The following is a 25092-nucleotide window of genomic DNA, read 5'->3' as shown; positions in this document are numbered from 1 at the left end:
AACAGATTGTTCTGTAGTTTTAGTATCTGGGACTGTGGTTTCCAGGAAGACATCCCTTTCGGAATCTTGTTTGTAGTCTTTCTTCCTTGCTGTGATCCTAAGGGACGTTAATGACTCAAGGAACATCTTAGCCTCCCAGTTCTTAATGTTACCATGCCAGTGGTCTTTATTACTTTTCTAGCTCCTCAAGGCCATGGCAGTACCTTCCCTTTTCTTATCAGACAGAATAGTTTTATCTGGCATGTTGAAATCCTGTCTCTGCATACCTCACACATACCTGTGTGTCAAAAACTTTCTCATAGTCATACTTCTTAACTTCTTTGGTCTTGTTGGTTATTTTAAATTTTTAATTTCTATTTTTTCTTATAGTCTATTATCCTTTCTTGTCTTCATTTCATTTACTCTCTAACCATACATCTGATGACAGTTAATACTTTTTGAGCACTTACAATGTCTCAGGCAAGGAATACACTGTAGAATACACTCTAGATGAATAGGTGCTAATATTAGCTCCATTTTATAGGTGAGGAAACTGACATTTAGCAAAAAAGTAAAGTGAATTTTTAAAAGTCATGTAGTCAATATTGGTTGAGACTCAAACCCATATTTATTTTTGACACCAAAATTTGTGACATAAATTTTGTAGCCTATTGTCCTTCACCACTGTCTTCATTTAATTTACTTTATCCCTGACACTCCCAACTTCTTTATTCTCTTATACTTTTACTGTTCCTCTCTGACAAAACTGCAAACCATAGATCAGTGTAACAGCCCATATTTTAAAATACAGATATTGTTAGGCTATGGGGAGTTTGGGAGATTGTTTTAAAATGATTTTATTTAGCTCATAAAATTGGAAGGGGGGTCACTTGCTGGGAATTGTGGGTGTGGGCAAGAATGGGATCTTTTTCTGGTGGAATATGGTGAAGACTGAAAATTGCTTTCATTATAAGAACTTTTTGTTGAGAACATTGTCTTACATAAAAATATATGTTAAAACTACAAGTCATTTCTTGATCCAAAGTAAAAGCTAGCTTGGCAATACTAGCTCTCACATAAATAAGGACAGAGTATCATAAGTAAAATGAATAATAAGATTCCAACAAAAGCAACTGTTTACTACAATAAAATTGACCAATGGGAATTTATAGCATTAAGGATGGAAACTGATTTCAGAGTCCTACTTGGGATAGCAGCCTTTCACCCTTTGTATAGTTACTACTTGAAAATTTCCCTTCCATATACTAAAAAGAGATATACTAATTATTTTCCTGGTATGTCTATTTTCATTGTCTCTGTTTTGTTTCATAAATAACTTTTTGTGTATATCCTCCTAAAAGTTGTTATTTCACAGGGTTTCATCTGTCCATTATGTATGAAAAGATGTATAACTGCTATTGATTTGTCGGAGCATTACCAGAAAGTGCACGCTGAAAATGAGACAAGAGGACAGGAACTTCTTAATGACTCCAGTGTTACTGTGGGTCCTGAATATTTTGTTTTAGCAGCTTGGTTATGGGTTGCTCAAAACAGCTTTGTTTTCCCTTGCCTTGATGTTGCTTAACTTTTTGTGCTACATGGGAATATGGATTGCTTTCATTATGCATGCTCTAAGAAGGTTCAATAAGGAAAAGATGCTCTTGGGAAGTTGGCTTGGCTGTTCTGTTTGCAGCTGTCTTTCTGTGAATCTGTAAAATACATAAAAGTTTAAGCTTATTTTTGCTTAAATTTTGCCATGAAATTTGAAATATAAAGTGAATGTTTTTTATTTCATCATTTGTAAGTTATATCTTTATTGTATAGTTACTGTTTTATTAATGAATGTATTAAAATGCTTTCAGTTAAGATGCTTTACTCGTAAAGAAAAAGAGGACCTTGCGTGTGAACTGTTACTGTCTTTATTTGGGAAGATACACAGCATTATATACAGCAGATCCAGAGTCTGGATCTACCTCTGTTTCAGTCTTTTCCCCAGACCTGTTGGAAGTTACAGAATGGTACACACTTGTCATTAATAGTGCTCCCTCACATGTTTCCCTGTAGTGTGTGAGGCTGGTGCGAATCTAAGGCTGGGAGTGGGAGCCAGTGATGGGAAGTGTTGTCCATTTTTAGGCTGGAAAAAGTTTTTCAGATGATCTTGATATACTTACTTTGAAAAGCATGACAGTATTCTAAAAACAAAGAAACATAGCTTTTAAAAAATTTCTTTTATGAATCTTATAAAAGGAAACTTTTTATTTATCATGAAAGATAAAAAATCAGACTTTTTGCTGTGAGGCAATAATGTATGAGAAAATGATCTCACCAAACCTTCACTTACTTAACATATTAATGGAGTACCTCTAATGTGCCAGGTATTTTGGTAGGTAAAGGAGATAAAAAGGTAAAGAAGATATGATCTCTATGCCAGGGAGTTTTTATTGTAGATATTTGCAGAAAGAGTGTAGTGTATGATTCAACTTGAGGGGAACCGCAGAAAAACTTGAGGGGGGAGCAATTAAACCAGACATTCTCTAGTGTGGTAGGAAAATGAGTACATATATGAGGACACCAGTTAAACTACAGAAGCAGTGTGGCCATAGAGGCATGAAAGATTCTTGGAACTCTGCTTAGTATTTTACCAGTTATCTTTCTTCCAGAGCATATGGGTTAACTTTTCTTTATGGGTTAGCCAGAATCAAAAGTGACTGTCTTACCTATCTGTCACTTAAATAAGAACTTTTCCTTTTAACTGAAGGAATATTTGATACAATAGGGTATCAAAAATATCAAGTTAAGCCAAGTTCTTTGCTACAGTAGATTTGAGAAAGGATTACAGATAACTGAAAACTTAAGAGTAAGGAATTTAATGCTTTTATTCTTAAGTCAGCTGTGTGTGTGTATGAGGGAGAGAGACAGAGAGGGATAGTTGGCGAGATGTTTGGAATGATTAAGGGAAATAAATATAGCTGGCTATTTCAGTGTTTTATTGTTGCTGTTTTACTGTTTGTAAGTTATCTAGCAACCTCAATTCCCGTGAAGAAGTTTAGAAAAAATAAATAGAGGAGTCTCTTAATATCCAGAATTAGCATCACAGAGTCCATGAACTAAAAGATCATGCACTCTATTCACAGGACATCTTTCAGATACTCATTCTGAGGTTACTTTATATACTTTGCTTTAAGTGAGTGATGTGGTTTTAATAAAGTTTTTCCCCTTAATCTAGTCTTCCCATCCATGTCAGGCTAGGATTGCTAGAAATACTATGTGAGTAAGTTTTAAAAATAATTCTTGAAAGATGAACAGGGTGTAAGAAAGACTAGAAAATGTGGGTACAGGAATTAGAGATTTGCCAAAATTAATACAGTGGGAGGCACCCATTCAATGATTAATATTTATGCTCTTGAACATTAAGCAAAGGTTTAATATCATCAGATTAAGAAGGTTGAGGAAGAGCATGTATATATTTTAGAATTATTTTTATCAGAAATGTCCTAAAATTGAAGATTTATTTAAACATGCCGTGTCTAATCACATGGAAAACTCACTTAGATGGAATATTTCTGCAGCTAAAAATGTATTACTGAATTTCTAAAACTTCTCTTTAGGGATGAATCAGTTCTTTCTGGAGTATTAACCTGATAATATTTAGAAGCGTTAAGAAGGTATGACATACCTTCATGTGATCATTAGCTTTTTGGCATCTTTTAAGTATCTAGAGACAAAACCTGAAAGTAAAGACAAGAGTCAGAAAGCCAAAACTGTGAGGATTAAATAACGTAATTGGGGTGTGGATTCCCTGAGGAACAGTATTATTTGCTTTTTAGTTACTAGCAAAAGCTGAGACACAAGAGAAATGCCAAGCTAAATATTATAGGGGTTTATGTGCTGTTGCATTAAAAGCATGTTAACTAAGTGTGGTACTTTATTTACTGGGCAGAAGTTATAAGAATGCCCAAGAAAGCTTTTAATATAGAGCCATTATTAAACATGGTGGTAGATAACTGATGGCTTTCAAACAGGAGTGTAACACAAGCTAGATTAATACAGACAGTGCCGAGCATCATGTGTCTCTGGATCCTAAGGGCATTATTCTGATGTTCAAAGGCACATCCTCAGTACCGCAGTCTTTGCTCATTTTAGGTGTTCCATAGCAGATCATTGCTTTCCTTCACCTTTAACAGTGCCCCTGCCCTTCGCTCTGGCTCTGTGATCAGAACATACCTTTGTTTTCCAAATACAGCATGACTGTATTTTATACCTCTTCTATACCTTTGTTCATGCTCCCCTATTTGCTTAGAGTGCCTTTATTTTCTGACAAGTAAATTCCTATTTAGATCTATTTCTAGTGACTCATATAGACATATGTCAACATATACACAAACACATATATATGTGTGTCTGTGGATTTTTGGGTTAGTATTAACTGCTTAATAGTCAGTATTCTGACTATTCTGACTTCTCTTGTATTCCTATAGTTCTTTATATATACTTCTGTTATACAATTGTCTGATAATGTCATCCTCATTGAGCCTTGAATCTGCCATATAATGTGAATAAGTGATGTGAGGGTATGTTATTTGTATAGCACCCACAAAGGAGAAGAAGTAATACATTTATTTTTAGTTTTTGTGTGTCTGGACTATTTATTACTTAGCTCAGTCTATCCCTTGGAAGGTTTTATAATCTGCAACCTGTTAAGCTTTTCTGTTTGTTTTTTTTTCCTGCAAAGTTATGCCCTGCTAGGTTCATTTGTATTTCATTAAATAGATACACAGAGTAGAGAGTATATGGTATGTTCAAAGTTCTACACTAGTCACTAGGGAAACACAGAATAGCTTTGTTGTGTTATATTATTTGTTGTTGTTGTTTGGTCTCTGAGTTGTGTCCCACTGTTTTGCCACCCCGTGGCCTGTGACCTGCCAGGCCCCTCTGTCCATGGGATTTGCCAGGCAAGAATTCTGGAGTGGGTTGCCATTTCCTTCTCCAAAGGGATCTTCCTGACACAGGGGTCAAAGCCACATCTCGTGCATTAGCATTCAGATTCTTTATCACTGAGCCAGTCATGTGGGAAGCCTGATGGTAATGCTGGAGGAAAAAAGCAATATATGCAGAGGTGTAGAAGTGAGAGACACCATGATGTTTTCAGGGAAACATAGGTACTTTAGGATAGCTGAAGCATTTTGTATAGAGTAAAAGTGTCCTGAGATTACACTGGGTGAGTCACTGGGGGACTGCAAATGTAGGACCTTATATACCATAACCATATATTAAGTTTTTAAGATTTTATAGGACTGTTTATTAACTTTAAGCTTTTATAGTGTTAATCTTAGGTTAGCAAGGGATTTACTGATTAGCACATACTCTGTGGTAATTACGGGTTATTTATATTACCTTTTTCCCTCAGTGATCAGATTGCTTCATGTTCTTAGTTTTTTGGTTGTCATTCCTGTGCAGTAGATTGTAGCAGATATTGTTTTACTGTGGGAGATATTTAGAGAGATGGAGGATCTGATGGCATGTCTTCTCAACTAGACTTCTAGATTAGAGCTAACTTCTCAGAATTCTGTACTATAGCCATTAATTTATTCAACCTAAAAGATGGTTATAAGGGTCTTAAAAAATATTTTGTCAGCTGCAACCAGGATAGGCAGTGATGTACCTTTGCACAATACCAGAATTTAGGCTTTGCACTGTAAATTACAATTTACTTAATGGCCTTGTTGGTATGAATGTTACATTTGACTACATTTCATAACATACGAATGATTATTTTGCAATACAAAATGCTATTTTGAAACCTTTTGCTACCTCTTTCTGTAGGGTTTCATATGTCCGCAGTGTATGAAATCTCTTGGATCTGCTGATGAACTTTTCAAACACTATGAGGCAGTCCATGATGCTGGTAATGATTCAAGTCATGGAGGAGAAGCTTTGGCTCTGAAGCGGTACAGTATACTAGCTTTGAAGTGTAATGCAACAAATGCACGTGTTACCATTCTTTAATCATGAATACTTAGTTCTTGAAGAGTAGTTGTTTATATTTTTTGATTTAAATCTACCTTCAGTTAGCATAGTTTTCATCTTTTATTGTTATAATTTATTCAATCCTTGATAAATAACAAGCTATACCAACATCTATAGCATGTTTCAGATGTTATATTTTTAATAAAGATTGTGATTTTTTTAAAAAGGTTAAAGTATATTTAGCATATTCTGCTTATTAAAGAATGATATGCTTTGTTTAAAAATTTGTCTTTTGTGTTCACCAACATAACAGCAAACAAACAAAACACATTCTGCCTCATAGCAATTTTACCTGACCATTTTAACAATTAAACTAAAATATAATTACTTAGAATGGGATTCAGCAGTTAACTTTGCTTTTGTTCCATTAGTGAGAACTCTTGTCTTAAATTCCCACTAAGGAAGAAAGCTTGATTTTATTCTGTTGCTATGCTGTTGCTGATTAGTTGCTAAGTTGTGTCCTGACTTTGCCAGTACATGGCCTGCAGCACTTTCCTCTCCTTCACTGTCTCCGGGATTCTCATGTCTATTGAGTTGGTGATGCTATCTAACCATCTCATCTTCTGCCTTCAATCCTCCTGCCTCCAATCTTTCCTTAGCATCAGGGTCTTTTCCAGTGAGTTGGCTCTTTGCATCAGGTGGCCAGAGTGTTGGAGCTTCAGCATCAGTCCTTCTAATGAATATTCAGGTTTGATTTCTTTAGAATTGACTGGTTGGATCTCCTTGCAGTCCAAGGGATTCTCAAGAGTCATCTCCAGCCCTGCAATTAGAAAGCATCAATTCTTTAGCTCTCAGCCCTCTTTATGGTCCAACTCTCATATCTGTACCTGACTACTGGAAAAACCATAGCTTTGGCTACATGGACCTTTGTCGGCAAAGTGATATCTCTGCTTCTAAATATGCTGTCTAGGTTTGTCATAGCTTTGCTTTCAAGGAGCAAGCGTCTTTTAATTTCATGGCTGCAGTTACTGTCCACAGTGATTTGGAGCCCGCGAAAATAAAATGTGTCACTGTTTCCACTTTTTCCCCACCTATTTGTCATAAAGCGATGGGACCAGATGCCATGATCTGACTTTTTTGAATGTTGAATTTTAAACCATCCTTTTCACTCTCCTCTTTTGCCCTCATAAAGGGGCTCTTTAGTTTCTCTTTGCTTTCCGCCATTAGGGTGGTATCATCTGCATATCTGAGGTTGTTGATGTTTCTCCTGGCAATCTTGATTCTAGCTTGTGATTCATCCAGCTTGGCATTTCACATGATGTACTCTGCATATAAGTCAAGTAAGCAGGGTGACAGTGTACAACCTTGACATACTCTTTTTCCCAGTTTTGAACCAGTCTGTTTTCCCATGTCTGGTTCTAACTGTTGCTTCATGACCTGCATACAGGTTTCTCAGAAGGTGGGAAAGGTGGTCTGGTATTCCTATCTCTTGAAGAATTTTCCAGTTTATTGCGATTCACACAAAGGCTTTAGCATCGTCAATGAGGCAGATGTTTTTCTGGAATTCTCTTGCTTTCTCTGTGATCTAATGAATGTTGACAATATGAACTCTGGTTCCTCTGCCTTTTCTGAATCCAGCTTGTACATCTGGAAGTTCTTGGTTCATGTGCTTTTGAAGCCTAGCTTGGAGAACTTTGAGCATTACTTTGCTAGCATGTGAAATGAGTGCAATTGTCCGATAGTTTTGAACATTCTTTGGCATTGCCCTTCTTTGCGATTAGAATGAAGACTGACCTTTTCCAGTCCTGTGGCCACTTCTGAGTTTTCCAAATTTGTTGGCATATTGAGTACAGTGCTTTAACAGGATCATCTTTTAGGATTTGAAATAGCTCAGCTGGAATTCCATCACCTCCACTAGCTTTGTTCATAGTAATGCTTCCTAAGGCCCACTTGACTTCATACTCCAGGGTATCTGGCTCTAGGTGAGTGAGCACACCATCATGGTTATCTGGGTCATTAAGACCTTTTTTGTATAGATTAGTACAGAAAAATAGTCTCTGCATATATGCAATATGCTTATATCTGTGTACATATAAAGAAATGTATAAATGTATATAATTACATAAAAGAGCAGTTCTACATTGTCCTATACCTTTTGTTTCTGTCTATATCTATGGATTGTTTCTTATCATTGTAGATAATTATCTTATTCTTTTTAATGACTGCATGAAATTTTACCATTCTCCTGTTGACAAGTATTCAGGCTATTTCCAGTGTTTTGTACATATAAATGTTGTGGTGGTATCTGTCCCTGTGGACATATTGTTTGCATGTATTTGATTGTATCTGGAAGATATAGTTCCAGAAATGGGATTTCTGGATAAAGTTTCCCTTTAAAATTTTGATAGATGCTTCCTAATTTTCTTTTGTCAATATCCTAGACTGTTCGATCTGTTAAATGTTTCAGAAGAGTTTCTTTGCTAGACAAGTTACTTTCAAAAATTTATTCAGTGGCACTTTTTGAAAGATTAATTGGAGTAACTGAGTGCACCCAATTAGAAGTTGAATTAAAATTATCTCCCTTGCAATTTCATTCAATTTAATATGAGCCATTCCTATATATTGTTATTAATTCATCTCTTCATCATTTTGTTTTATACATGGAGTTGGAATATTAATAAAGAGTAGGGAAAACTTAAAACCTATACACACATTTTTATACACATATTAAGACCAAGATTTCTCCAGTTAGCCTGTGGTTTCTCCAAATTGGATAAGTTCATAGGCCCACGTGGAGGAGAGAGAGGGAACGGTGGGGACACATACACAGAACAGAGGAACGAAAACTCATGAAAGTGTCATAGAAAGGCAAATTTTAAGAGACAAGAAAAAAGCAGGAATGTATTATCTAGTTTTACTTTTGTATTCAGAGATTAAAGAGGACACCTTAAAGTTTATCTCCATCATGAAGTGCTTCTAGGTAGAAGTGATCACTATCTTTATGCTTCTGTTTTCATTTCTTTGTAGAACTAATGGCCTGTTACTCTTCATGTGTTTTCTTCCCCCATTAAACTGAATGACTTGAGAGTCTGGCATAGAGTTCTGTTGAATAATGAATTCTTTGCGTCTGAATGGCTTTGAAAGGTAGAGGTTCCTTCTCTACTGTTAACCATGTTTCACAGGGGAAGCTGACTTCGTGTCTTCAGCCTATCTTCACTCCCATCCTAGAGAACAGTTTTCCTACAGTATGTCCCATTATGTTTTACTTTCTGATATGCTTTGTGCTGGTGTGGACTCGGTCTGCTGCATCATTAGAATTGATCCTGTTCTTTCCCCTTTGTACTAGAATCGGTGCACGTGAGTATTCCCAGTCAGCTCACTGCAGTCTTCTACCCTGGCAGCCTGGATCAAGGAGAGTTCCTTTTTCTGCTGTTTATAATCCAAGAGGATAAGATATGTTCTTCATATCTAGGAGAATAATTGCAAATGTGTTTTCTCATGGAATCTCTGCTGCATAAGGGCTTCGAGTTGTCTGCTCGACCATTGTTTGTCAGACTATTAGAGAAGGGGAACAGAAGGTGAGGTTTTGACAGGAAAGAGCATTTCAGACTCAGGAAACAGCAAGGAGCCAGCATTGCTAGAGCTAAGTGAATGAGGGTGAGAGTGGTAAGGTAGGCATTAGATTGTACAGATTCTTATGGTCCTTGTTAATGAGTTTAGATTTTATACTAACTGCAATAGGAAGCTGTTGATGCTTATTGCTGGTAAATTAATGGGAGACCTTTTGCTTTTGTCTCAGTACTTGACAGTCAGTTTTATTGTTTCCATGATGTGTTCTTCCATTGATCGACAGTATGCTTAGGAATAAAATTATTTTCCCAAGGACTATATATATGCCACTAAATATAAAATCTATAGTATCTTTTTAAGAATTAGGAAAACTAGAATATTAATATATATTCACTAGCCATGATTTGTTAAAGCAAATTAACCATTAACTCCTTTTTTCCAATTTATGTTTAGAGATGATATAACACTACTCAGACAAGAGGTCCAAGACCTGCAGGCTTCACTTAAGGTAAAATAAAAATGATTATTCTTGTTTATTTTCAGTGTATCAGATAAGTAAAACCTTTGCTGATTAAAACCTTTTCTTTCCTTAGGAAGAAAAATGGTACTCAGAAGAATTAAAGAAAGAATTAGAAAAATTTCAAGGGCTGCAGCAGCAAGTAATTGCTTTTAAATACTTAAAGTGTGTTATTGGTTGTTCATTTTCATTGTTTTAAATTAAGTATAATGCTTTTTTGTAAACAAGTGGCATGGTATGAATAGCTTCCTAATTGTTTCTCTGTGCTTAGTAGCCTACATATGTATCCTTTGAAATTCAAATGAATACAAACCAATATAACTAATATAAGGAAAGCTCAGATGTAACTCCTTAAAAGTGCTCTTGCCTGGTGCACTGGGAAGACCCAGAGGGATCGGGTAGAGAGGGAGGTGGGAGGGGGGGTCAGGATGGGGAGTACATGTAAATCCATGGCTGATTCATATCAATGTATGACAAAACCCACTGCAATGCTGTGGAGTGATTAGCCTCCAACTGATAAAAATAAATGAAAAAAAAAAAATAATAAAAGCAATAGGAAAATTAAAAAAAAAAGGATAGAAGAATCTAAAAAAAAAAAAAAAAAAAAGTGCTCCATTAAGAATCATTTACCTATGGGACTTCCCTGAAGTCGTTATAAACTCTGTGCTTCCACTGCAGACAGCGCAGGGTAGATTCGTAGTCAGGGAACTAAGATCCCACATGCTACAGTGCGGCCAAAAGAATCATTTACCTATGGATTTGTTTTTCATACCAGGCCACATTATTCTTATTTTCTGACAATACATGTAAGTGGTTAAAAAATACAGGTTCAAACAATAGTGAAGCACTTCAAAGTACTTGTGTTTGTGACAAATTGGAAATCACTAAAATGTCTTATTAGTAGGGAAAGAACTATTATTAACTGTTTATAGTTTATATTAGTGGTGATTGTTTGAAAGCATGGGAAAACTGTTGTATTCATGTTAGATTTCAAAAGACAAATATTGTGTCTTTGTACACAGATGTGTACATACCATACAACTTTAACTTCTTTTTTTTTTTTCCCACCCCCCCCCCCCAACTTTAACTTCATAAAAATAATATATACAGAAAAGAACAAGAAAATCACTGTAGTATCCAAAGTGGTTATTTTGAGTGATTTCATTTGATATTCCAGATTCATTATATGTAATGTTCTTTAATGTATTTTCTAAAAAAAGTTTTAACATATTATGATTTTTATACTAAAGTTATTTTGACTTTTATATGAACATTATGTAAAAAATCATAGAATGATAAATTTTACCAAATATATATATAGTTTTCATTTCTGTGAATAAAAATGACACCCTTTAACAATAGCTTTAATACTTTTATAAAATAATTAGTGATCCCTCTGCACATTATCTTAGACATTAAGATAGCACATGACATCTTAGCACATGACTCCCAGTCATCTTTGCCTTTTTGTCTTTTCCCCAAAATTTGTCATTTGGACTAGAAAAGACAAATAAATGGATAACAAGATATCAGTCTTATTACTACTCAGCTTCTATAATTGAAGGTGCATTAAAGAGGGTTTTAGTAATCTAAAGTACTTACAGTTCACCTACTCATGTTATAGGTGGATGCCATTAACAATCAAACATGTACTGTATTAATATTATTTTCTGTACTTGAAAACACAGGAACTTGTTTACTACATTTGAGATGACTATTTTACCTTGATAGCAGAGACTTCCCAGATGACACCAGTGGTAAAGAACCTACCTGCCAATGCAGGAGGCATAAGAGACGTGGGTTTGATCCCTGGGTTGGGAAGATTCCCAGTAGGAGGGCATGGCAACCCATTCCATTATAATAACTTATGTTATTACTGAATTTATGGAATTTAAGATGCCATGTTGGTAAAGCTCATGAAAATTTAATGTGTTAACAAATGCTTAGAGGCAATGAGCTGCAGTTAAATTATTATGCCAGACAGCCGAGTGGTATCTTAGACATCTAGAAGGATGTAAGCAGGCCAAAATTTGATTTTCATTAAAATCTTGCCACTTACCTGACAGAATCTATTTCAGAGATTTTTTTTTCACACTGACAATTGTAACAATATAGTCTTTTCCTTTTAATACATTTGTTTATGTTTTTTGTTTTCATTGAGGAGTCCAAACCTGATGGATTAGTGGCTGATTCATCAGCAGGTAACTTTACTTAAAGCTGTTTTTTTTCATTTTTCTTCTTTGTCATCCCTTTTTTACTTCTTTCTTTTCCTCTGATGCCTGCTACATGAATTTTGTTTTATGGTTTTACTTCATGGCACTGAAACAGTGAAGGTAACAGTCATATTCTAGGTTGAGAGTGTTTATTACCTGTGAACTTTGTAATTTAATCAGTTATTGAAATCTTAATCTATTATAGTTCATTATATTCTGAAGTTACACACTTTTGAAATATTACATTAATATGGTGGTTAATGAAAGTTTAGATCTATATTAAACAGTGATGTACTTTTTTTCCTCTTGAAATTAAAAAAACGAGATTAGCATCTTTGTAATGAACTTTAACTGGAGGAGTGCTCAATGAATAATAAAAATGATATTTTGAGATTAGCTGTTGTATTTAATGTCTCTCTGAAGTTCCTTTATGAGAATGAAGTAGTAAGAACTGACTACATATTTTAATTGATTATTTTATTTAAGACCTTGATTGTTCTTAAGACATTTCTAATTTCAAAACATTTCATCAGAGGCACAAAATACATTTTTTGGTCAGTTGACAGATACAGAAAAGTAACTGTGAAATGTGAAATTAGAATACTCTTTAAACAAGTATTTATAAATATTTTAGGTATGATTGCTAAATATTTCTTTCATTTGTTTTACACGTTTGTAAACTTTGACTTGGGCCTTAAATGTGTTGGCTGTGCTTCTTTTTTTTTTTTTTTGAGATATGATTAATTCTTAAAATGTGAAGATATTAATTCTTAAAATGTGAAGATACTCTACTTGTAATTGGTTAGTAGATCATGTTGATTGTCTTTAACTCCTACAATGATTATAAGTAATAACAGGTTAGGAAATGTAATTCACACTGTATTTGAATAACTACTTTTCTGTAGAACTACAGTCTTTGGAGCAACAATTAGAAGAAGCCCAAACAGAAAATTTTAATATTAAACAAATGAAAGATTTGTTTGAACAGAAAGCAGCCCAACTTGCCACTGAAATTGCAGGTAAATTAATTCAGAATTTTTTTTATCCAGTAAATCAGTCTCATTACCTTTTTGCCATTGTATTTTGTATAGATAAACATTGTATTTTAGTGTGGTTAAAGCATTTGTTGTATAGACTATTGTGGTGATTACTGGCATTTAATGATAAGAGTTGCTGTGTAAGTTATTTTAATTGTTCTCCCACCTCCTCCCTTTGAAGAACTGATTTTCCCTGTAAAATTCTTCTTGAATTTTAGAGAAGATGAATTTTTGAGGTATGCTTAAAGATTGACAAGTAACATTTTGAAGAAGTTAAATGATATGGTATGGATTTAACATTTGGTTATGCTAGGAATTGCATGTAATTTTTTCAACTACATGCTTTTAGGTAAAATATTATATGTGATTGAGTATACATTAAAATGCTAATTTAGTAATTGAGTGGATTTTATGTAGACAAAGACATTTGATCATTTATCATTGAATATTATCAGAAGTATAATTTTATTGTGTACATTTATGGTTATCAAAGGAATGTGAATTTGAATTAGAGTGATATTTAGATAGGCACTGGATATACAAGAATTTATAACTTATCTTCTCTAGAATTAATGTCATGTCATCTATGTAACTGTCCTTAATTAGATATAAAGTCAAAGTATGATGAAGAAAGGAGTCTTAGAGAAGCAGCCGAACAGCAAGTGACACATCTAACAGAAGAATTAAACAAAGAAGCAGCTACGATTCAAGATCTAAAGACTGAACTGGTAACCATTTATTAGAATGTACCTTATGTGAAATGGGTAAATGAAATACATATGCTGATGAAACATTTTTAAAAGTATAGCTTGAATAGAATGGAGGAAATTAAAAAAAATTCCCTGTAGTTTTACCACTTATATATATATATATATATATATATAGGTGTGTGTGTGTGTGTGTACACTATAGATGATTTTTTAAAGTAAGAATGGAATTTTATGATACATTATGACATTAACATTTTTATTGTTTTTGTTTTAATGTCACCTGTCATTTTTGGTAGTTTCCATATCAGCTTCTCTGATCTTACCATTCCTTGAATTTTAGTTTTGTAAATCGATCTAGGACACTTCTAAAAGGAGAAGCGGGCAGCAGAGAGTGAGATGGTTAGATAGCATTACCAGCTCACTGGATGTGAATCTGAGCAAACTCGGGCAAATAGTGAAGGACAGGAGACCTGGCGGGCTGCTGTCCGTGGGGTCGTGAAGAGCTGAACACAACCCAGTGGCTGAGCAACAGCCACAAGGACTCTTCTAATTGCATTCCAGCTTTCATTTCAAATTCAACAAGTGTAACATTAAGTCTCCATGTTCCTGTCATTGTTGCCATATGTTTTTAATCCTCTCCCCAGGCTTAACAATCTTGGATCTGTCCTTGCTTCCTTTCTGTCCTTTATTACCACGCAATAAACATATGAATATGTGAATCAATTAGATACAATCTGCAGCAAACCCTAATTATGTTTATATCTGCTCCTTCATTTTATTACCAGTTTCATAGGATAAAAAAATGAAGGGATTTAACATTAACAAGTAATTGTTATTTTAAGTGGGTGTAGTTTGTGAAGGAAAGGAAAGCAGTTAAAGCACTAAGGATAATTGTAAATTTGCTATTTTGTACCTTGAGTGGTAATACTATAAATATGAGAGAGAGCTCTTATTTAGCTCTATGAAAAAAGGATAAAGATTGTTGGGGGAAAACATCTGTGTTCAATGTTTGGAATCTAGTAATTGATGTTAGAAGATTGTTTTATTTTATTTCTTAGTAGTAAAACTATTTTAAAAATGTCTATTCACTAAACAGTTTCACTGTTTTGTTTTGTTTTTTAACTAAAATGTGTTGCTTCACAGCTTCAGAGACCTGGAATAGAGGATGTTGCTGTGTTAAAGAAAGAACTGGTCCAAGTTCAAACACTAATGGATAACATGACCTTGGAACGTGAGAGAGAATCTGAAAAACTCAAAGACGAGTGCAAAAAGTTACAAACAGAATATACTAACTCAGAGGTAATGAAATTTAGTGCACTTAAATAAGACTGATGTTAACTTGTTTAATATGCACTGTTGAGTAATGCCAGCATTTTTCTGAGTGACTCAAACACTACTTGCCTTTCTTTCATCTGGTCTCAGTAATATCTGTATATAGTCACTATGGGCTGATAATATTTTTATCTTTGCTTTATGAAGTTGGACACTTAGAGAAGAATGTTTGCATAAAGGAGTATTACTCTGTTTAATAAATAATGTATATTGTGGAGAAATATTTAAATTTGCTCCAGATTAATAAGTAGTAATGTATTTCAATTTGGTAGGGGTAAAGGAAGTATGATTTCGTTTTCTTCATTTGTATTACTTACGTTGCTTAGAAAAAATATTTAAGACTTATTATCTATTAGACTTGGTTTTCATTTATCAGTTATTCAGTTATGTGGTTTAAGGAAGTCTTAAAAATCTTCTAGTCTAACACTCCATCTAGGAGTTCCCTTTATAGGTCTCTGATAAGTGATCTACAACTCTTGGTATGTGTTGTAGGGGTTGCATATTTCTTCCTAAGTCCGCCATTCCATTGAGTTGGCATTTGTTTCCCTATAATTTACAATAACTGTTTCCAGTTCTCAAATATTACACAGAATAAATTGTTCTTTTCCACATGAAATATTTGATGACTGTTCATATTTACTCTGAATTTTCTTCTTTTCTAGGATAAACATTCTCAGTTCTTTTATTTATTACATGACTTTTGCCTGTCAATCCCTTATATAATTGTCAGCATATGACAAGTTCTAGGATGTGTAGTAAATATATTTGCTTAAAAATGCTGGCATTTGTCTTTCTTACTGTATCATAGGTGGTATTTTTATTATAGCTACTACTGTGTATAGTTCTTAACTCCCTTATATGATATAGACCTGTGTTTTCCATGTTTTCAGTTTAAAAGTTAAGTTATAGTGACATTTCAACTTGCATCTCAGATTTTTTCAGCCACTATTCATAATTATTAATGAGCTATGGAGTATAAATGTTATAGATAATCCATCTGTTCCTTTTATCACTTTCTCCTATGTCTTATCAGTGGAGGATTGGTGAAAGTTTATGGGTACAACACACATAGGCATGTGAGTCTTTGTAATGGTTAACATTTCAAACTCTCAAGTTGATGAACTTCAGGTGCAGATTTCCCAAACATGATCTTTGTAGCCCAGTAATAAAAGTCCCACAAATTTTCAAATAATTTTAGGGAGTTCATGAACTTATCAAAACCAATAAAAATCTCCTAATGTGTAATCTAGGAGAGGCTGAATCAGAGAAGTTTCATGGGAAAAAAATCCCATTCAAATGCTAGGTTAGAAATTTCTTTTAACCCTGTAAGTTAAGTATTAAGTTTGTTTTATATTTAAGGAATCTGAGCTTCAATGAGATTAAATAGCTTGTTCAAGTTCATGCACCTAATGTAAAGAAGCTAGGATTAGAACTCAAGTCTATCTTGAAGCTTATGTCTTTCTGTATCATGTCGTGTCCCATTTTTGGTGGTCTGGTGATTGTGTTAGAAGTAAATTTGTGTTATTAATCATAAACTAATGCTTACTGTTACTACTTTTTGCATTTTGACATACTGCATATTTGTATTGAGTATAACTTAAAATACTTTGGAGTTGCGTCCCATACCATTTCCATATGAAAAAATGACTGTCTAAATATTCCATCTCATTTGTTTTTTACTGTGTTTTTAGCTTCTACTTACTCCTTAGTATATGGTGTGTATTTTATTAAAATTCAGTTTTATTTATTTTCACTTATGTTAATGAATTATATAACCTAAAGAACTAAAAGAAAAAAAATATGTATTACTGCTTTTCTGAACCTAAACAATGACATCAGAAATAAAACAGTAAAAGGAATTAAAGAAGCTAAAAATGCAATGATTTGTTTTCTATTTCTAGTCAAGGTTCAAGATACATAATATGATATACATTGTTAAGTATGTTCCATTCCTTTCATTAAAAATATAACTTAGGAATTTGTTGTCATTTAAAAAATCTGTTTTGAAAAGCATATGGAAAAATAACTCAGTCTAAAGCATTTAAAAGTATTTTAAAATAACTTTTCTTTAGATCAGAAATTAAGGTTAATAAAAGTATTATTCCTGTAAATCTGCATTATTAAAAATGTCAGAGCTGTAACTAACATATTTGGTGTTGTCTTTAATGGAAATGATTTTTGATGAATTTTATTTATATTCCAAATATCTTCATTTGAATCCTAATTTTTAAAACTAAGAAGGTTACAAAGAGATGGAATAAATATTACATTCATTCAGGGTTATTAAAGAGAGCACTTAAATGTCTTTAAAACTTGCTAGTGTAAGCGATCAGATTAAGTGTTTGTACTTTTTATTGTATGTTCAGTGTGTACTTTTGTCAGTTTTGTTTCCCATGTTTCATCCATCATTTTATTTTTTCTGCTTTCTAATGGAGATGCTTAAACTTGAGGTAATGTCTTTATGGAAGACTTTTCATATTAGTACTGTTTTTAATGTAGTACCTTCTAGCACCATATGGCAATTTTGTGTTTTAAGACAGTCTCAGAACTTCAAATATATGCTCCTTTTTGTTTTATTAATCAAGCCAAATTTTAACCATCTTTAAAATGATTATTTACTAAAAGTATTTGGCCATTAGGACAATAATTATAATCCTAAAGCACTAGCAGGAAGTTTTGAAATATTCTTCCTTAATTATTTTGTAACTTGAAATTTTTTAGTAAAAATTCAATGTTAAATTTGGTAATGTGGCTTCAAGGAAATGCACATTATTTTATAGGGTCTTATATATTTGTTTCCATGTGCAGAGATACTGTGCAAGTATCTGTTAACTTCTGGGAGAATCACTCCTCTCTTTAGTGAGTATTTTTTGAATGCCTGAGTGACAACAGCTGGTATACATGTGGGGAATAGAGTAGTGAATATGATACAGTGCCTGTTCTCATAAAGCTTGTATTCCTTTTGGAAGTCAAACAATGTGAAATAAACCAACTCACAATAGAAAGTCAGCTAATCCTAAGTGCTATGAGGAAAAACCAAGCAGGATATGGGCAGTAGTGGGGCTGGCAATAATGTGGATCAGTTTTAGATAGGGTGATCAGGGAAAGGTATCCTCAAAGAGGATCCATGGGAGAAGAATGAAGTAAGCAGGAAGCAGAGTGAAGAACTGGGAGCAGCATTCCCAGGAGGAAGGAGTGCAAGTGCTAAAGCCTCTGGGCACGGATGAACTTGTCCTGTCCACTAGTGAGGACTGTCTGTGTGGCTTGCAGAACCTTCTTTGTGAATTTCACCTAAAGTGGTATCTCAATAGTGAGTGTATTTCCTTAGAAATTTTGTCTTTCTTCAATCTTAATTTTTTAAAAATAGAGCTATAATACATGATCATTTTAAAAAGTTAAAATGACTCAATATACAGTAGAGAGGGAAAGCTTCCTGTGATTCATTCCTCTTTCTTCTCTTACCCATAACTAAAATTTATCTTTAGGTGTATACTCTTCCTACATCTTTCTTTTTTATCCTTGAGTAAACTAAAACGTTTTAAGTGCTTGCTTTTGTATTTTTAAAAATTCAAGTTAAAAAATATGTATTTAGTGTACAACAGATACATTGTAAGATATAACAAATAATTTTGGATACATTTGCTTTACATTTTCTTTGTTTAGTTTCTTTTGCATGTTGGAATTCATCAGCAGAATAGATACTGGATATATGTTATACATGGTTAATCTTATAATCTTTAATGTGGAATCATGGTATTTTAATGAAATATACTCAAAATTTGCATTTTAGTACATACTTGTTTATTATGTGTGAAAAACTCTAGTAATTTCTTTGATAAGATAGAAGTAGAGATTTAGATATAATTTTTCTTGTGATAGGTGATTAAAGCATAGTAATTTAAAGTAGCTGGATTGTTCCTGATATTTTCATTACCATCCATAATGTTAATAGAGAATAATTCTAAGATTCAAAGTTGTTAGTCATAGCAATTTAAAGTAAACTCCTAATACATTTCAAGGTTACACAGCCAGTTTAAGACAGAGCGTTAAGATACGCTTTAACTTGAATACAGTTGAAAATACTTGAATATTTAAACATTTCCTTCTTTGAAATATGTTTTATATACATGTTTTCCTTAAAATGTCAGGCCATGAACATATCTCAGACATGTTGCCATTACCAAAAATATTTTTGAAACCTCAAAAATTTTGAAAATATTTTGAGGTCAACCTTTTTTATTGACCTCAAACCAGTTTGGAAAACACTCAAAACACTGATTTCAGTTATTTATGGTTATTAAAATAAGCCCAAATGTTTGATTGTTCAGTTAGGTTGCCTTGTTTACTAGTTTTGTTTCTAAAACTTTATACCGTCATCCATTTACAGTGGATTTGATCTTATTACAGTGAGAATCCTTGAAACAACAACAAAAATATGCCACAAATCCTAGAGCAAAAGATCCCTTGGCATTAATTAGTGGCTTTCTTATATTTTTTCCTTCTACTCATTTGTAATATACAAAAGTACCCATTTGTAATATACAATATAGGTAATGCTGATGTGTTTATTAAAAATAATTAGATTTATTGTATTCATGTTATAAAATTTATTTACTAATGAAAGATATAGACAATGAAGATAATTGTAACATTAGGAATGTAAAAAGTAAACCTGATAAGCAATATTAGAAATACAGAGGTCTCTTATTAACATCACTTTCAGGAAAACAAGTCGCCCACTTTTTAGTGGTTGAAGCTTTCATATATAATAAGTTTGTATTTCCAGGTTCTTTGGTTATCTTTCTCTTACCTTACTTATTAAATGATTAACCCATTGTTTTAATAATAGACATTAATTTTCATTTAAAAAATGGTAAACACAGTAAAGCAAATTGCCCGGCTATTATCCATGATCATAGAGAGATCCAGGTTAATGAAACTATATATAACTTCTGTTTGACAGCTTCTTTGGCCAAATACTTTCTATTACAGTAAAAGTAAATAAATGATTAGCCACCTTCAAAGGTAATTCTGTGTTGGTTGTTTGCATTTAACATGATTTTGAAATGTGCTATAGAAGTTGAGAGAAAATTTAGATATAACTTGCATCTCCTTTTTAAATTGAGAAGGATTAAATTATAGAATTTAAAGCCAGTAAGTTTAAGTTTGCAGTTTGCTGTTTCAGACACATAAAATAGGATGCCAACTTTTCATTTCATGTATTATTAAATAATGAAGTTGTAAAGTTTTGGATACATTTTGAAAACTAATTTTCAGCCAAAAAAAGATGTGGGGAAGCAGTGGGGGTAGTAAGGTAAAAAAAGAATCAAGTTGAAATTTCTAAGATTATTAAAGTTTAGTGACAACAGTGACAAAAATCTGTGTAACCTTAAAACCTCTGGATGCTTCCATTTCCCTTTTTGTTTTAGTTTTCTGAATTTTCTTCCTGTCTAGGCCATAATAAGCCAGCTGAGGAGTGAACTTGCCAAAGGCCCCCAGGAAGTTGCTGTATATGTGCAGGAACTACAAAAACTTAAAAGTTCAGTTAATGAGTTAACACAAAAAAATCAGGTGAGAATTTAAAAACTACATATAATGGTGAATTGATTTTATAAATTTTAAATTCTAGTCTTGTGTATGTTATTTATATATTGGCACAGTACAGTATGGCTTATTTTGTGTTGTTTATTTTTTATTGCTATTTACATTCACATTGTTATGCAACCAACTTTTTTCATCTTGTAAAACTAAACTCAGTTATTATTAAACAACTCCCCATTTACTGAATCTCTGCCCCAAACCCCTTCTGCTTTCTATATCTATGAATTTACTATTCTAAATAACTCATATGAGTGAAATCATACAGTATTTGCTTTTTGTGCTTGGCTTATTTCACATAGGATATTGTTCTCAAGGTTCATTCATGTTACAACATGTGTCAGAATTTCCTACCTTCTTAAGGTTATATTACACTTTATGTATATATCATATTATCTATCTGTTGCTTCCTTCTTTGTGCTCTTTCTTTTGTGGATAGAGCTGTTTTGAACATGGGTATACAAATATCTATTTGAGATCCTGCTTTCAGTTCTTTTGGGTAGATACCCAGAAATGGAATTGCTGGATCATACTAGTAATTCTATTTTCAATTTTTTGAAGAAGTCATCATACTGTTTGCCATAGTGGCTGTTTCCTTTTAAATTCCCATCAACAGTGAACAAGGATTAAACATCTTCACATCCTAGCCAACATGTTATTTTCTGTTTATCATCTGTTTTTTTTTTTTAATAGTAGCCATCCGACAGAGTGCTAAGGTGATACTCATCATGATTGATTTGCATTTCCCTAATGATTAGGATGCTTGAGCATCTTTTCATATGCTGGTTGGCTGTATGATTTTAATTGGGTTGTTCGTGTTCTTGATGTTGAGTTGTAAGAGTTCTTTATATGTTTTTGATATTAACCCTTTAATCAGATACACGGTATGCAAATATTTTCTCATTCTTTAGGTTGCCTTTTCACTCTGTCGATTGTGTCCTTTTATAAAGGAAAAAACAGTCCTGTTTGTTTCCTCTCCTCTCAGTACTGTACTACATACAGCTTCACTTCTGATATCAGATGTTTAGATGTTCCGTATTTCAGCAGTTCTGTAACACCAGCTGTGTGTCCTACCATTTAACTCAATTCTTACTATTTACCTGGAGCTAGTATTCTTGCCTGGAAAATCCCATGGACGGAGAAGCCTGGTAGGCTATAGGCCATGGGGTCGCAAAGAGTCGGACACGACTGAGCGACTTCACTTCACTTCTTCAGCATCACATTCTATGGATTAAGGGTGACGTCCTCTAGAGCTGTGCCTGAGCACGCCTGAACCTCCCTCCCCAACACATCCCAGTTCAGATACCAATTGAAGTCCAGCTTGTTACTTGTACTTCTAACCAACTGGTTGTAAATGAGAGGTTCCCAATTCTCAGCCTCCTGTTCAATTAATTTGCTAGAGTAGCTCCCAAAACTTGGGAAAAGTTTTTACATTTTACTTACTAGTGCTGTGCTGTGCTTAGTCACTCAATCATGTCTGACTCTTTGCAATCCCATGGACTGGAGGCTGCCAGGCTCCTCTGTCCATGGGGATTCTCCAGGCAAGAATACTGGAGTGGGTTGCCATGCCTTCCTCAAGGGGATCTTCCAAACCCAGGGATTGAACCCAGGCATCTTGCATTGCATGTGGATTCTTTACCATCTGAGCTACCAGGAAAGCCCATGAATACTGGAGTGGATAGCCTGTCCCTTCTCCAGTGGATCTTCCCGATCCAGAAATCGAGCCAGGGTCTCCTGAACTGCAGATGGATTCTTTACCAGCTGAGCTACTGTGGTGCTTACTGAACTACTTACTAGAGTACTGACTTACTGTAAATGACTATAACTTAAGAACAGTGAGATGGAAGAGATGGGTGGGGCAAGATATGTGGGGAAGTGTTTGAAGCTTCCATGCTCTCTTTGGGTGCTCTCCATGTGTTCACTAACTTGGAATGTCTCAAAACCCTTTCTTTCCCTATGTGGGCATGATTGATGGAATCTTTGACCACTGGTGATTAATTCAGTCTTTTGCCCCTCTTCCCTCCTTGGAGGTCAGGGTGGGACTGAAAGTTCCAACCCTTTCTTGAAGGTTGGTTCCCCTCTCAACCAACCCCCATCCTTTGGAATTTCTAAAAAAATCTCATTAATACAAACTCAAAGGTGGTTGTAAAGGTCTGCTTCTGGCTAACAAAGGATATCTTTCTTGCTCTTAGATCATAGGGAATTCCTGAAGTTTAGGAACCTGGATCCAGAAATGGGGACCAACTGCCAATATCACACATTTGATACACAGAAGTTTTAAATTTTATACAATCTAGTTTATCTATTTTCACTTTTGTTGCTGAGCTTTTGGTGTCATATCCAAGAAGTCATTGCTAAACTCAGTGTCTTGAAGCTTTTCACCTGTTTTCTTCTAATAGTTTTATAGTTTTAACTTAGGTTTAGGTCTTTGACCCATTTTGAATTATTTTTTTAAAGGTAAGGGTCAGTTTTATTCTTTTGCATATGAAAATCCAGTTTTCCTAGCACCATTTATTGAAAGGAGTGAGTATCCTTCCCTTACTGAATGATCTTGGCACTCTTGTTGAAAATTGTTTGACCATGTATGTGAATGTTTATTTCTGGGCTCTTTATTTTTATTCTTTTGGTCTATATATCTTTCTTTATGTCAGTACCACATTGTTTTGACTACTTTATTTTTCATTAAGTTTTGAAGTTAGGAACTGTGAGACCTCCAACTTTATTCTTAGTCTGTGTTCTGTAAAGTTAATATTTTCCACCTTGTTTCTTTAAAGATGAGCAACAGATAATAGTTTTGGAGGTAGGGCAGATGTTAGTATTAATTTATTTCCCCCATGTCTTTACTTTTTGGTGCCAGAGGAAAGGGAGTTATTAAATCTTTTTAGTCAAAAGTATTGTGAATTTGTTAGCTTTGCCTTAACAGCTTAATTAAATAACAGGACAGATGGATTGTCATATCTGCTTTTGCATTTAAACTGTTGTGATATATTTGAAGTGTGTTAAAATTTAGTCTAACTGATATATAGTGTAGTTGGAAAAGGGAGGCCTATCTTAATAGCCTTTTCAGATAATTGTAGCTAAAATTGTTTGATACTACACTAAAACCAGATAAAGTATAGTTTCTCAAAAGTTAATTTCAATATAGAATCTGAAATGATATCAGGGCAGTTTTTGTACTTTGTAACATTGAAATTTTTTCTTCTGTCTTAACTTTTGAGTGGGTCTTTCCTGGGCATGATTTTGTAATATGCATTAGTCATGTGGAAAATATTGGTTCACTGAATTATGCAAATTTTTTCCAAATATTAACACATTTCATTGTATTATGGTGGCTTAGTTGCTCAGTTGTGTCCAACTCTTGCGGCCCCATGGACTGTAGCCCCCCTAAGCTCCTCTGTCCATGGGATTTCCCAGGCAGGAATACTGGAGTGGGTAGCCATTTCCTTCTCCAGGGAATCTTCCTGGCCCAGAAATCAAACCCACATCTCTTGTATTGCAGGCAGTCTGTTGCATTGCAGGCAGATTCTTTACTAACTGAGCCACCAGGGAAGGCCATTTCATTGTATAATATAACACAAATCACATTTGTCAGTATCACCATCAATCTCAGAATATGCTTTCAGTATAAGAAGTGTCAAGCTCATGGTGATGGATACAAGTTTTCTAAAATTCTAAACTTCCTTTGAAAGCTTGAATTTTATCATTGGCAGCCAATACTGTCAGTTCTATCCTTCCCATAGTTTGTTGGTCATTCTTGTTGTTACATTCTTTACATTAAAAATGGTGTTTCATAGAAAAAAGCAACTAACTCTGTTGACAACTATATTATTTGGTATGCAGCAGAAGTGACATATATATTTCCTATTTATTCACACACTTTTTTCTTTTTTCTTGCTATTTCAAGTACTGGAGCTACAAACATTCACATAAAAATCTCATGCATTTGTGTAAGAATTTCTATTATATACCCTTATGTGAAATTGCTGGGTTATGAGCTATTATATGTGCTCAAATTTACTAGGCTATCCCAAGTTCAGTTCAGTTGCTCAGTCGTGTCCGACTCTTTGAGACCCCATGAACTGCAGCACGCCAGGCCTCCCTGTCCATCACCAACTCCCAGAGTCCACCCAAACCCATGTCCATCTAGTTGGTTGGTGATGCCATCCAAC

General features: G+C 34.0%; 1 protein-coding gene across 3 annotated transcripts in view; it reads left to right on the top strand.

Annotated features, from left to right (window-relative positions):
* EEA1 (early endosome antigen 1) overlaps window positions 1–25092 on the top strand; it is a 123659-nt gene that overhangs the window by 40687 nt on the left and 57880 nt on the right. For 2 of the 3 annotated variants that reach the window (XM_061125719.1, XM_061125712.1), the window contains 8 exons: window positions 5803–5927; window positions 9970–10024; window positions 10110–10175; window positions 12195–12234; window positions 13152–13265; window positions 13890–14011; window positions 15137–15292; window positions 20780–20896. In XM_061125719.1, coding sequence (XP_060981702.1) covers window positions 5803–5927; window positions 9970–10024; window positions 10110–10175; window positions 12195–12234; window positions 13152–13265; window positions 13890–14011; window positions 15137–15292; window positions 20780–20896 — 795 coding nt within the window. Of the gene's footprint in view, window positions 1–1354; window positions 1481–5802; window positions 5928–9969; window positions 10025–10109; window positions 10176–12194; window positions 12235–13151; window positions 13266–13889; window positions 14012–15136; window positions 15293–20779; window positions 20897–25092 lie in introns of all 3 variants that reach the window. The other variant, XM_061125704.1, reaches the window with a different exon arrangement.

This window comes from Dama dama, chromosome 3 (genome assembly GCF_033118175.1).
Source record: "Dama dama isolate Ldn47 chromosome 3, ASM3311817v1, whole genome shotgun sequence".
Lineage (NCBI taxonomy): Eukaryota > Metazoa > Chordata > Mammalia > Artiodactyla > Cervidae > Dama > Dama dama.
Note: the sequence above shows the minus strand (reverse complement) of the source record. Positions and strands in the feature narration are given on the sequence as shown.